The 12,097-nt window shown below is 59.7% G+C and overlaps 1 protein-coding gene across 1 annotated transcript; it reads left to right on the top strand.

Moving 5' to 3' along the window:
* The first annotated feature begins 2,958 nt into the window (after positions 1-2,958).
* BARHL2 (BarH like homeobox 2) lies at positions 2,959-7,318 on the top strand. The gene is made up of 3 exons (XM_059478549.1): positions 2,959-3,701; positions 5,097-5,322; positions 5,771-7,318. The coding sequence occupies exons 1-3, from the start codon at positions 3,119-3,121 to the stop codon at positions 6,081-6,083; spliced, it is 1,122 nt and encodes a 373-aa protein (XP_059334532.1). The 5' UTR covers positions 2,959-3,118; the 3' UTR covers positions 6,084-7,318.
* Positions 7,319-12,097: the final 4,779 nt, after the last annotated feature.

Here is a 12,097-nt window from a genome sequence, read left to right on the forward strand (position 1 = left end):
TGAGCCAGCACGGCTGCGCACCAAAATTGGAGTAGGAAGTAACCCGTGCCGGGGCCGAAATGATGCACCGTGCCATGTTTGGGGCAGGGACCCCCAGGGCCCCGCTCCTCGGGGTCCCCCTCGATGCGGTGCGGGCTTCCCGCGGGGGGGCCAAGATGGCAGGCGCTGGACCCCGCTCACAGAGCCCGGGGCCGCTCCGCGGTGCCTCGGCCGGGACCGCCCCCCGGGCAAGGACCGGCGTCGAACCGGCACATGATACCCCGTCCCTGCCGCTCGCTGCCCCAGCCTCCATCGGGCCATTGATTAGCGCTCTAAGTGCCGCTCTAATTAGCTGCCTGCTAATTAACGAGCGGGGCCCTGTCCGACTCCTCTGAGTGGCACCTTCGCTCATCGCTTTGATTCGGTTGTTGCTGATTTATTGGAGAGGGAGCTCCGTGGCTTTGCCCGCAGTCAGACGGGTGGGATAGATGGGAAAGGGGGGTCACCCAGCCAGGGGCACGGGGACGCGGGGCGGCAGCTGTCATGATCCACCCCCGGCCTCAACAAGTACAACGGCGTCCCGCTGGTCACCGCGCCCGCAGAGGGTGCCAGCAGGAGGTGGGAGGCCTTTTGCGTCAGATGCCCCCGCTAGGGCTGATCAGCGCTCCGGGAATCCGAACCGGCCGACGGTGACCACGGAGGAGCGGGCCAGGCTGAGGCTGCGGGAGCTCCGAGCTCAGCGGGGCCCGGCCGGGAGCAGAGCGGCTGCCCCAGCCGGGGCGGGACTCGCCGCCGCTTTCCCCTAAATATTTCTGCACAATGGAGTCGAGGATTAAAAAATAAGAGGACGGAAATGAAAGGTGTTCACTCTTCAGGAACATGACTTTAAGCCCTAAATCCCGATTCCGGGACGGGGAGGTGTATTGTGAGTTAAAGGATTACGCTAGTGTAACATATTACCCCGGATCCCGCATTCCCCCAGGGATAATTAGGACATAGTTTTGGTACATTGCAAACCAAAACAGCAAGATAAACATGAGCGCCGCGGGCCGCTTCCCTGCTGCAGAAAACCTGCCTGTGCACTTGCAGATATTGAAATATTTTTCCCTTTCTCCTGTTCTTCCAGTCCACTCCTCAGTTTCACCTCTTCTTCTCTCCCCTTTTTTTCTGCTTCCTTCAGGTGCCCCGGTCTGTAGGGACGGGCTGGTAAGAGCTCAGCCCGCCGTGCTGCCGGCCCGGCCCGCACCGGGGCTGCGGCGGCCCCGCTGCCCCGGCCCGTCCGCGCGGGACGCCCGTCGGGGACCCGGGGGCGGCCGCCACCGCCGCCCAGCGGACACGGGCGGCCCTACAGCTCTTTGGGGCCCGCCGCCTCCGCTCCGCACCGGCCTCCGGGCTCGGCACCGGCGCCTAAAGCCCGGCGGCAAACCGTACAGCTGGCTGCCCTCGGCCGCCCGTGGGGCGGCGGACGGCGATGCGGGCCCTTTGGGATGCAGCGGGAGATGTTCGGCAGCAAAGGCTGCCCCTGGGCCGGCTTTCCTGGCGTTGAAAAGCCTTCTCCGGAGTGCGGCACTGAGGCCGGGACCTGCTCCCGCCGCGGTACCCAGAGAGGACCGGTCATCTTCGGGTAGGGCACCGGTGACCGGTGAATCCCAGGGAAACATCTGGATTTTTACCAGCGAGTACACCACAAACCCCTCGCCCCGCTCCTCACGAGGGAAGGCAGGCCCCAAGCCGTCGGAAACGGGGCAGAGGGCCGCGGCACTCTGCACATCAGCATCTCCCGTGTCGGGGCGCAGCTTCTCATCCCGCACCGCTGTCCCGGGGCTGAGGCGTCTCACGTCGGATGCAAACGCCCGTAACGAGTTATCGGCTGAACACGGTCCGTCATGCTCTTTGTGCTTCCCGTGCGCTCCCCGCACCCTTCCGTACCTCTGAGCAGGACTGTTTACCCAGGAAACAAAACGCGGTGGGAAGCTTGGTGGAGGCGCACCCGCGTTGCGGCCACACCTGCACAGCAGCGCTGTGCGGGGCCGGACTGGGCACTCCCGGGTACGGGGCAGGCAGGACAATGAGCGAGTCTAGAAGGGATCTTCGTGTCCTCCATCCCCGAGGCAGGGATGGAGCCTCGCTCCAGGCTGACAGTGGACACCCATCTCCGGGACAGCCGTCGTATCCGGAGCGGGGATGCCAGCGCCCCAGACGAGGCAATACTTAATGCCGTCGCTAAACACCAGCCCCCCAAAAGTCCCTCCTGCAGTCATCCTGCCCTAATCCTGTCCTGCGCCCCCACTGCTGTACAGCCCCGTTGCCCCGCGGTCGCGGATGATGTTTACGGGGCTGCTCGGGTCTAGGGGCTACTGCAGGCCGGGAGGGGGGATGTCGGGCTGCGCTTCATAGGACCTTGGAAATTGTAATCACTACTAAAATAAAACTCGGAGAACTCTAAATCATTCATTATCACCTATATAATTACTCTTCTAATTAGCTTGACACGCCGCTTCATCAGGATTAATATGACGTCTTGTCACTGGCACTTCCCATTATTCTGACATTTAGCCGGGGAACCGTCCCGGGAACACTGGATGATGCTCTCCGGGGGATCCGATCCGGCGACCGGGGAGTCGAGGCCCGACGGGGCGGCGGCGGCGGCGGCGGGGACGGGCCCGGGAGGGAGCGAGGGCGCGCCCCCCCCCCGCCCGCGTCCGTCCCCGGCGGCGCCACCGATTGGCTGCGGCCCGCGCTGCGTCAGCCCCCTCTCGGCCCTCCGCCAATGGGGGCGAGCGGCAGCGGCGGCAAATGCCCCGGTTTATAATAAACGGCGGGGGGGACGCGGCGGCTGTGACGTCACGGGGGGAGTCGCCGCCGCCGAGAGGAGCTCGGTGGGCACGGGCGGGCGCGCCGCAGTGGCCGGTGTCCGCCCCGCTCCGCGCCCGCAACTTCCCGCAACAAAGTTGGTGAGCGGCGAAGCGGCCCGGCGGCGATGTGGGGCTCGGCGGGGGCCCCGAGTTAGTGTCGACCGCGCCGCCGGTGCGCGGGTTGGGGTAACCCGGTTCCGCCCCCCATCCCTTCTCCTCCGCCCCCGGTGAGAGACCCCCGCGGCCGCCCACGGGGATGCGGACGCGGCGCTGAGCGTTTCGCCATGGAGGGGCCGAGCGGGTCCAGCTTCGGGATAGATACGATCCTGTCGGGTGGCAGCACCGGCAGCCCCGGAGTCATGAACGGAGATTTTCGCCCCCACGGCGACGGCCGGCCGGCGGATTTTAGGAGCCAGGCCACGCCGTCCCCCTGCTCGGAAATCGACACGGTGGGGACGGCGCCCTCATCGCCCATCTCGGTGAGCATGGAGCACCCCGAGCCGCACCTGGGGGTGGCGGAGAGCCTCCCGCCGCCGCCGCACCACCTCCACCTCGGCCCACACCCGCCGCCGCCACCGCCGCCGAGTTTGCAGCCGTCGCCCCCGCAGCCACCGCCGCCACAGCTGGGCTCGGCCAGCTCCGGCCCCAGGACTTCCACCTCTTCTTTTTTAATTAAGGACATTTTGGGCGACAGCAAACCGCTAGCGGCGTGTGCACCTTACAGTACCAGCGTCCCCTCTCCCCACCATACTCCCAAGCAGGAGGGCAGCGCGGCACCGGAGAGCTTCAGGCCCAAACTCGAGCAGGAGGACGGTAAAGCCAAGCTCGACAAGCGCGACGACACGCAGGGGGACATCAAATGCCACGGTGAGTACGGCGCGGCCCGGCTCCGCACCGGCTCGGCCTCCGGTACAACCGGAGCCGCGGTGCTCGGCGGCCCTGGTGGAACGAAAATCGGGGAGAAAATCTGCGGCAGGAGCGCTCGCTCTGCCGGGGCCGCTCCGTGATTCTCGCTACCGCGGGGATAAGGTCGGTAGGAAATGAAATTAAATCAAATCGCTTTTAAAAAGAATTTCTTTTTCTTTTTTCCCTTTTTAAAATTTTAATTATAATATCTGTTGGTCTTTCCTTTTTTTTTTTTTTTTTTTTTTTTTTAATTTGGCTTCTCCGTTTTTAAAGAAATAGCCCGAGCAGTGGGATCACATGGGAAATCAGACTGTATTTATTTTTAATGCAAATGCACATAAATGATTCTCTGGCTTTCTAAGAACCGGCGGCTCAGCTGCAGTTAGTGCATTCAGCCTTTTTATTTATGCTTATTCTCTCTAAAATTAAGATGAAAATTTCTACTTCCCTAGTCAATAGCAAATAAGCGAAAAAAAAAAAGAACAAACCAAACGCAAACAAACCCACCTAACTTTTAATTAAAAATAGAATAATAACAACAACAACTCGGCCCGCGCTCGGCGTGGTGAGATGTGAGGGCTTTGTGCGTTTGGCAAAACCCTCGAGTTTTCCCTGCGTCGTGGTAGAAGGTTTATTTCTCCATCTTAATTTTTTTTTTTCAATTAGGAATTTTTTGCTGATGGGGGAGCCCCCGCCGTGCGGGGTTCGGAAGTGAAAATAGCTATATGTGCGTGGGAAGGGGAAAGGAGGAAAAGAGTGAGGAAAGGCAAGCAGGGAGAGGGTAAATTTTCCCTGCGGTGTCGGCGGAGCTGTCCTTCTCGCCGGCAGCCCGGTGAAGCCGAGAGGCAACAGGACAAATTTTCCTAATTTTGCTCAATTGAGCTATTTTCGCCAGGCTCAGAGCGGCGCGGTGCCCGCCAGTGCAGCTCATTTTGCTCCTTTAGCATTAGCATACGAGTGCCCAAACCAGATGTACAGTCTGGTCTGGCCATTTTTGTGTGCACCAACCTCCCCAGTGGGTCAATTAGGGAGATTATTGTTCTTCCTGCGGGGAAGATCAAGGAGCGCCACAAACTGGGGCCCGAGTGGAGCCGGATTGACAGATCGATTTCCCGGCGTTTCGGGCCGGGGGGAGAGGGCAGAAAATAACGAAAGCCCTGTAGTTGGGAAACGGAGAGCGGGAATCCCGCTGTTCCCCGGACGGGCTCGCCGCCACCACCCCCCGCCATAACTGACCGTTCCCCCCGTGTCCCGGACAAGTCCCCGGGGAGGGGGCGGCGGGGCCCGGTAACCGGGGCGGGGCGGGGGCCGAGCCGGTGTCCCGCCGGTCCTCACCGCTCTTGGGCTCGCTCACAGGGACAAAGGAGGAGGGCGACCGGGAGATCAGCAGCAGCCGGGACAGCCCGCCAGTGCGGGCCAAGAAGCCTCGGAAGGCACGAACAGCCTTCTCCGACCATCAGCTCAACCAGCTGGAGCGCAGCTTCGAGCGGCAGAAGTACCTGAGCGTGCAGGACCGCATGGACTTGGCCGCCGCCCTCAACCTCACCGACACGCAGGTCAAAACCTGGTACCAGAACCGGAGGTAAGGCGGGCCCCGTCAGGGCGGCGGCCCCGGGGAGCCGGGGGCGGGCTCACGCCTCTGGGTTTCTGCCCGCGGGAGCCCGGGGTGGTGCGGGGAGCTCCCGGCTGCTGCCCCGCGCCCTCCCCGGCGATGGGCTGGGGGGTCCGGCTCCTGTCAACGCTGCCGTAATTTTCTGTCTCATTACATACGGTTGCAGCCACCCTAATTCTGTCGCAAACCATTAGTGTCAGCGCGTTGCGATCTAACCGCGTACCGCGGTTATTAATTTGGCCGGAGTCGCCGTATGCATGTGTGGGGGGTGCGGGGCTCGGAGGGGAAAGCGGGCAGAGCCGGGAAGATGGCACCGTGCGCGGGCCCACGGGGACAGTGCGCTCCGTCGGGGCCCGGCCCGCCGCCCGCGGAAGCCCCGCCGCGGCGCCGCCCTGCAGCCTCTTGCTCCCCCCGGCAGGACGAAGTGGAAGCGACAGACGGCGGTGGGCCTGGAGCTGCTGGCCGAGGCCGGGAACTACTCAGCGCTGCAGCGGATGTTCCCCTCGCCCTATTTCTATCACCCCAGCCTGCTGGGCAGCATGGACAGCACGACGGCAGCTGCGGCGGCCGCAGCCATGTACAGCAGCATGTACCGGACTCCCCCCGCGCCGCACCCCCAGCTCCAGCGGCCGCTGGTGCCGCGGGTGCTGATCCACGGGCTGGGGCCCGGCGGGCAGCCGGCCCTCAACCCCCTGGCCAACCCCATGCCCGGCACCCCGCACCCCCGGTGAAACGGCACCGCGGTCCCCGCAACGAGCCCTTCCCCTCCCCGTCCCCAAACAAGCCCCAGCACCGCAGAGGAGGAAGCGAGGGGAAGCCGAGGGGCAGGAGCTTCTGCAGGCAGTCACCGGCCACCGAGGGAGGCGATCAGTCAGAGCAGGGACTCTTGAAACGTGAACCCAGAGCCGAGCCCGTAAGTGAAACGACCACACGCGGGGGAAGGCGGGCAGAGCCGCGGGGCGACCCGCCGACCTCGGCTCCTGCGAGGCAGGACTTGGAGCTCGGAGAGAGAGTCACGGAGGGGGTGGAGGAGAGGGAGAGGGAGCCGAGCCCGAGCCCGCCGGAGAGACTAACGGCTGCGGAGGACAGAGGGAATGAGAGCGCCTCGACCCCCGAGCGGCGGAGAAGACCGGGGGAACGGAGAACTTTGCACTGATTTTTCTCATTACCTTTTTTTTTTTTTTTTTACTTATTGAAAAGTGGCATGCTCCGTAATGCGAACAGAATTGTACAGACCGAGTGCTGAGTGCTATATCATATTTATTATATGTCGTCCAAAAAAGGAGAAAAAAAAAAATCACTTCTATACGTTAGTTTAAAACGAACAAACGTGGTTCTTCCCTATCCCTTTTCATGTCTTTTTGGATTCAGTAAAATAAATGCTTAGATGACAAAATATAGATTTTTTTTTTGTGATTGAAAAATCACAGGGAAAAAAAAGGACAAAAAAATAAACTTTATCTTTTTTTTAACAAACGCGAAAATTCAAGGTAGCTAATTTCCCCGTGATGAGAACTCAAGAAATTCGGAGTAGAAAAGGCAGATGCCACTTTTTTATTTTGAATATTATATTGATATTATACTGAATATATTTTGAATTTTAGGCTCGTTGTTTCTTAACAGGCGCTGTTTTTCCCTATCTGTATTTTAAAGGAAAATCAAATCCCCCGCCGGTGTGGAGCCCCTTGCTGTTATTTTAAGCACCTGGGCAGGGCGGTAACGGGTAGTGGCTCTGGCCCCTTGGGGGCGGGTGCGGCGGGGCCGTGCAGAGCCTGGGGACACGGCCCCGGCCCGGCAGCTGTGTCCGCACGGAGCTGGGACGGGCAGGGAGCGCCGGCGGTCGGGGTGAGTAACGACGGGAAACAGGCAGGGAGGGCGGAGGGGTCCCGGCGGACACGGAGCTCCCGAGCCCCGCTGGCCTTTGAACTTTACTACTGTGTGTGCCCGTTCCCCCTCCCCATCCCTTCCCCTGGCAGCTTCCCTGCCGAGCGCCTCCTTGCCGGTGCCGGCGTGGGCCGCCCGGCCGTCCCGCGGGGGCAGAGGGGCTGCGGGTCGGGACTGGGGGCTGTGACCCTCCTCTGGACTCCGGGGACGACTCTGTCCCCAGCCGCTGGAGGTGAACACCCCCCTGCGAAATTAGAAAGTTATACAGCAATTACCTATAAAACATTCATAAAGTCCCATATTATCCTCTCCTCTGAGGGTTTGGCGCTTCGTTGTTTTTTTTTTTTTTTTTTTTCCCCTCTCTCTATTTTTTTTGCTCGTGGGTCCTCTTTCTTTTAAGATAGAAGGAAAAAAAAAATCCCGAAAAAAGGAAAAGAGAAGCCTCCGGGCACGTTTATTTGGTCTTTGCTAATTAGCGAGCGGCTTGCTGATTTCTGTGCTAATAAATTCGCGTTAAAACCATATTGACCTTTGCCTTGATCTAACAAAAGGGGAGCGGGTCGGGAACGCCCACTTCGGTTTTTGCCCGTGTTGCGGCGGCTGCTGAGAATTGCCCCGCGCCTTCGCCGTGGCCCCCGGGTCCCCCCCACCGGAACGGACCGGAGGCGGGACCCTGAGTGGCCCGAGCGTTCCGGCCGCCCCGCATCGCCGCCGAACTTTTCCCGGGAAACCCATCCTGTGCGGGCTGGGGATGGAGGTAGGAAATTTGGACTCGTTAGGGCCTTTTCCGCAGTCTAAGCAACAAATCTTTCCTAAAGGAGGAAATGCAGCTGGAAAAGCTAGTCTCAGCTTGTTGTTCTCGATGGCTCGGTTTTGACTGCAGAAACTCGCTGAAAAGTAGTGAGAACAAGGAAGGAAAGTTCATGCAAAATAGATGAGTGTCCCCCTCACGAGCAGGGCCTGCCGCGGGGTGTCCACCGGGGCAGGGAGTTCTTGGTGCTTTGGGTACGGCAGCAGACAGGAGCGAGGCGGGGCTGGGGGCTGCCGGTGTCGTGCAGGACGGTGTCTAAACCAGGGGTGCCGGAGGAGGGGGGCGAGGGACTGCTACCTCCCCTGAAACATATTTCCAGACCCAACTGAAAAGTGTGTGTAAACTGGAGGGGGTTTGGGGCAAGAATCGCCCTCTTTCACTCTTCTTTTCCCCGTGTGGGAAGTAGGGCGGCAAACGTAAGTTCTTCATTTGTCCCGCTCCCCGTTCGCGCCGTGATAGAGCCGAGCCAAAGTCAGGCTGCTCTAAAATTGCTCGGCTGGGTCGCCTGGCTGTAAGGTTGTAGGAACAGGTTTCGTTGCCTCTTTGACAGCCCCGGCACGCTGCTCCGCATTACAGCGCGCTGCGGCAGGACAAAGAGCCGAGCGCCCGGCCGGGATGCGGGGCTGCCTCCCGCCGCCCTGTCCAGCGCAGCACGGCCCGGGGCCGGGCACTCGGCGCCGTTGGCTGTGCCGCTTTCCCGGCCGCGGCCATCGGGTTTCTCCCCTTTCCGTTCCCGGACAGCTCCTTCCGCCGCGACCGCCCCAGACTTGGTGCGAAGCTGCTGAGTTACCGCCGTCTCGGTCCCTCTCCAGCCTTTGCCCTTGCCTAGGCCAGGACCTGCTCTCGGCCCTGGAAGTGGTTGTGAACAAACAACCAAGCTTGTCTGTTGCCAGACGAACGGGACGGGCTCTCTCAGCCTCAAACAGCGGGAAATACCGGCACCCGCTGGAAAAGACGTGGCTGTCGGGGAGCTGAGCATGGAAGCAGCCCATGAGGCTGTAGCAGGGCTGTCTGTACGCGAGGGACCGCGGCAGCCCGCGGGGTGGCCGGGAGTGAGAGCTCTCCCCGTGCCGGACACTGGCTCGCAAGGAACGGGGCGATTCCGGCCCCGGCAGCCGCGGGGCCGCCTGCACCGAGCCGGGCGGCTGCGGCCCCGCCCGCCCTCAGCACCACGGACAGCTCCGGGAGGCGCGGGCTGCCCGGCCTCGGGACGGCGGGCGGCGCGGCAGGCTCCCCTCCAGCCTCCTTCCCCGGCGGTGCCGGCGGGCGATGGCGAAGATGAAGGAGGTTGGCACAGCCCCCTGCTGCCGCAGCGCTGCCCGTCTCGCCTCCCCGCCACCCAGCACCTGGGAGAGTCCCTGTCCCAGCCTGGCCCTTCGGCCCCGAGCGCGGGCTGCCTCCCCAAGGCTTTGCGCCGGGTTTGGGCTTTGCCCGCGCACCGGCAGACGGCTTTAAAAATGAGACAGGGCCGCTGCCCTTCTCCCATGTCGTTTCGCTCCGGATTGACACCGGCGTGTCTGCCATGAGAGCCAGGAGACCCTTTGGACACCCTGTGCTCGGTTCCCCTTTAGTTTGTTTCTTCTGGGCAGTGCTGTGTGCTTTGCAAGTGGGGACAGCACAGGAAGCTCCTTCGAGGAAGCCCTGCTGAGCTCAGACAGGTTTCGGTGGCTCGCTGAGCTCCGGCAGCAGAGCCGCGGGCAGGCTGCGCCGCTGCCCTTGGCTGATGGGCTCTCTTGAGGGATGCAGCAGCAGGATCATGTTTAATTACTTCACCTTCTCGGTGCATTAGTTTGGTCATCATTAGAGCAAAAAGGGAGAAGGGCGATTCCGCTGGGCTGGGGTACGGGATGGGCATTGCCTGTATGGCTCCAAGGGTGCTAGCCCCGGCGCCGCTGTGGCAGCTGGGTGCTCCGAGCTTAATCTTCTTTCCCAGCCGGGCAAGCGAGTCCGGCTCAGCCGCTGGGAACCATTCAGCAGCACCGAGCGGAATTCCCTGCCGGGCCGGTTGCCCCGGTTGCGTTTAACACACCGCCCGCATGTAACGCTGTATGGGCGCTCCGGGGCTTGGCTATCACTCCTGCAGGTTTTAGTGTTTCTTGTGAGGGTGAGTTTTTAACTTTTGTTATCTTCTGCCTTTCCAGAGTTTATCTTCCTCCAAATTCACGCCACGTTTCTGTGCAAATGCGTTTACTGATGATGTAAGTCACACTCAGTCCTTATTGCAGCCCACTCGAAAACCTCGGAAAGCCAGGACATAGAGTGAGTGCAGCTAGGCTGAACTCACCTGTGGAAAGAGCAAAAGCCTTCATAATGTAAGAAATATTCCCAGGCCGGAGGTGGTGAGCATGGGCGATGAATAACCGTTTCAGGTTGAAATTCACACGCTTTCCCCCTCCTCTATTCTGTCTTGCTGCTAAACGCACGTTTCCCGCCGGTGATACCGCCGGGTTTCTTCCCCAGCAGCCGGTTTATAGGGGAGCTCTGCTTGCAAGAAAACGGGGGTACAGGGAAGCTGGCCAATTGAGGGGGCTTTGCCCTCGTCCCGTGGGAGAAACAGCCTGCTCTATTTTGGCGATAGCATCGAAATGACCCCCGCGATCCCTGGAGGGGCACAGCTGATGGGGACGGAGACCCACCGGGAGCGGCGGAGGGCGGGTGTGCGACCCCCGCAGGCGCGAGCTCCCCCGTGCCCCCGGTACACGAAAAAGCCCCGAACTTCTCTCCTCCTCCCTTGGGCTGCTCCAGCCGTTCAGGGCCGTGGGGCAGCCGGAGCCCGTGCCTGTCTCTGCGTGTTTCCAGCCGGAGAGCGGGTCCGGCCAAGCGCCCATCGCATTAAAACTGCCTTTCCATATTCATATGCCCTATTTTTCACAAGTCGCTTCTATTAATGGAATCGCACAAACGCCGGTCCTTAAAATTTGAGGATTTCAAAGGAACCCAAGCGAGGCACTTTGCGCTGGCAGCGATGGATGCGGGGCCCGGCGGGACCCCCGCGGCTCCCCCGGCGGGAAGGCGCTCGGCCGGGGGCACGGCCGCGGGTCGCCCCCGCCGCTGCACCGGGCCTCGGGATCGGCTCCCCTCCCTTCCGGCACGGGCACACCGAAGTTGTCCGCGACTGTCTTGTTCCCTCATCTCTGAGAGCCCATGTAGGGCGCTTTAATTGCCACATTTTCAAACCGAGGTAATGGTGGGGATGTCTTAGTAATTACCTTAATGAGATAACACCTTTCCTTCCCTGAACCTACTCATTATCACACTTCTTGTTCAAATTCCGACTACAAAGAGCTATACTTGTAAAAAAAAATAAAAGAAAGAAAAAAAAGAAAAGAGGGGGAGAGACCTCTGAAATTTGTTGGAGGTCTTGTTCCCTTAAAACAAGCACCTTCCATGGATCTTTAGTATACGAACAGAGAACTGTACCTAGTTCTGGGAAAGGTTGGCTAGAAGTAAACTAAACATCTGGGGTACCCCTTAATTATTCTTGGTTGATGTCTTTAGTTTGACCTGTAGGGATGCAAGGGTGTCAAAGTGATGAATTTTAAGATGTTGGGCTGTGAAGACGTGCAGCTGCAAGACTGATGGGTTTAGGAAGGGAATGGTAACAAGGTTAGCTGCATGTGAAGTGTGAATTGAGATTTTTGCAAAGAGACTGTGATTGCAGATGGGCATAATGTTGTACCCTTGCATGAAATCGTGCTATTATTGTATAATGGTCAGACAGAGTGTGAAATGACTTATTACTTTACTTTTATTCTTTAATGAAGTTGGGTAGGGAAGGAGAACTACCAGGAAATCGATAGTGGTGGTGCACAAAAACTGTATGACAGGTGCTGATACATTAAATATTTATTTAGCTTATTGTCACAAACTCCCTCCCAATATTCGGCTATTTCAGAAAGCAAACAAAAAGTACAACTAGCAGATCTAGACAGTAAAGAAGATGTGCTGAATGAGAGTAATATTTTCTTTTTCATCCTCACTTTCTGCAGTATACATGAAGTGGGCGTTTCTCTGTGGCAGCGCAGTGTATGCATCGTCTATGTAAAATAT

This window comes from Ammospiza nelsoni, chromosome 9 (assembly GCF_027579445.1).
Source record: "Ammospiza nelsoni isolate bAmmNel1 chromosome 9, bAmmNel1.pri, whole genome shotgun sequence".
Taxonomy (NCBI): Eukaryota; Metazoa; Chordata; class Aves; order Passeriformes; family Passerellidae; genus Ammospiza; species Ammospiza nelsoni.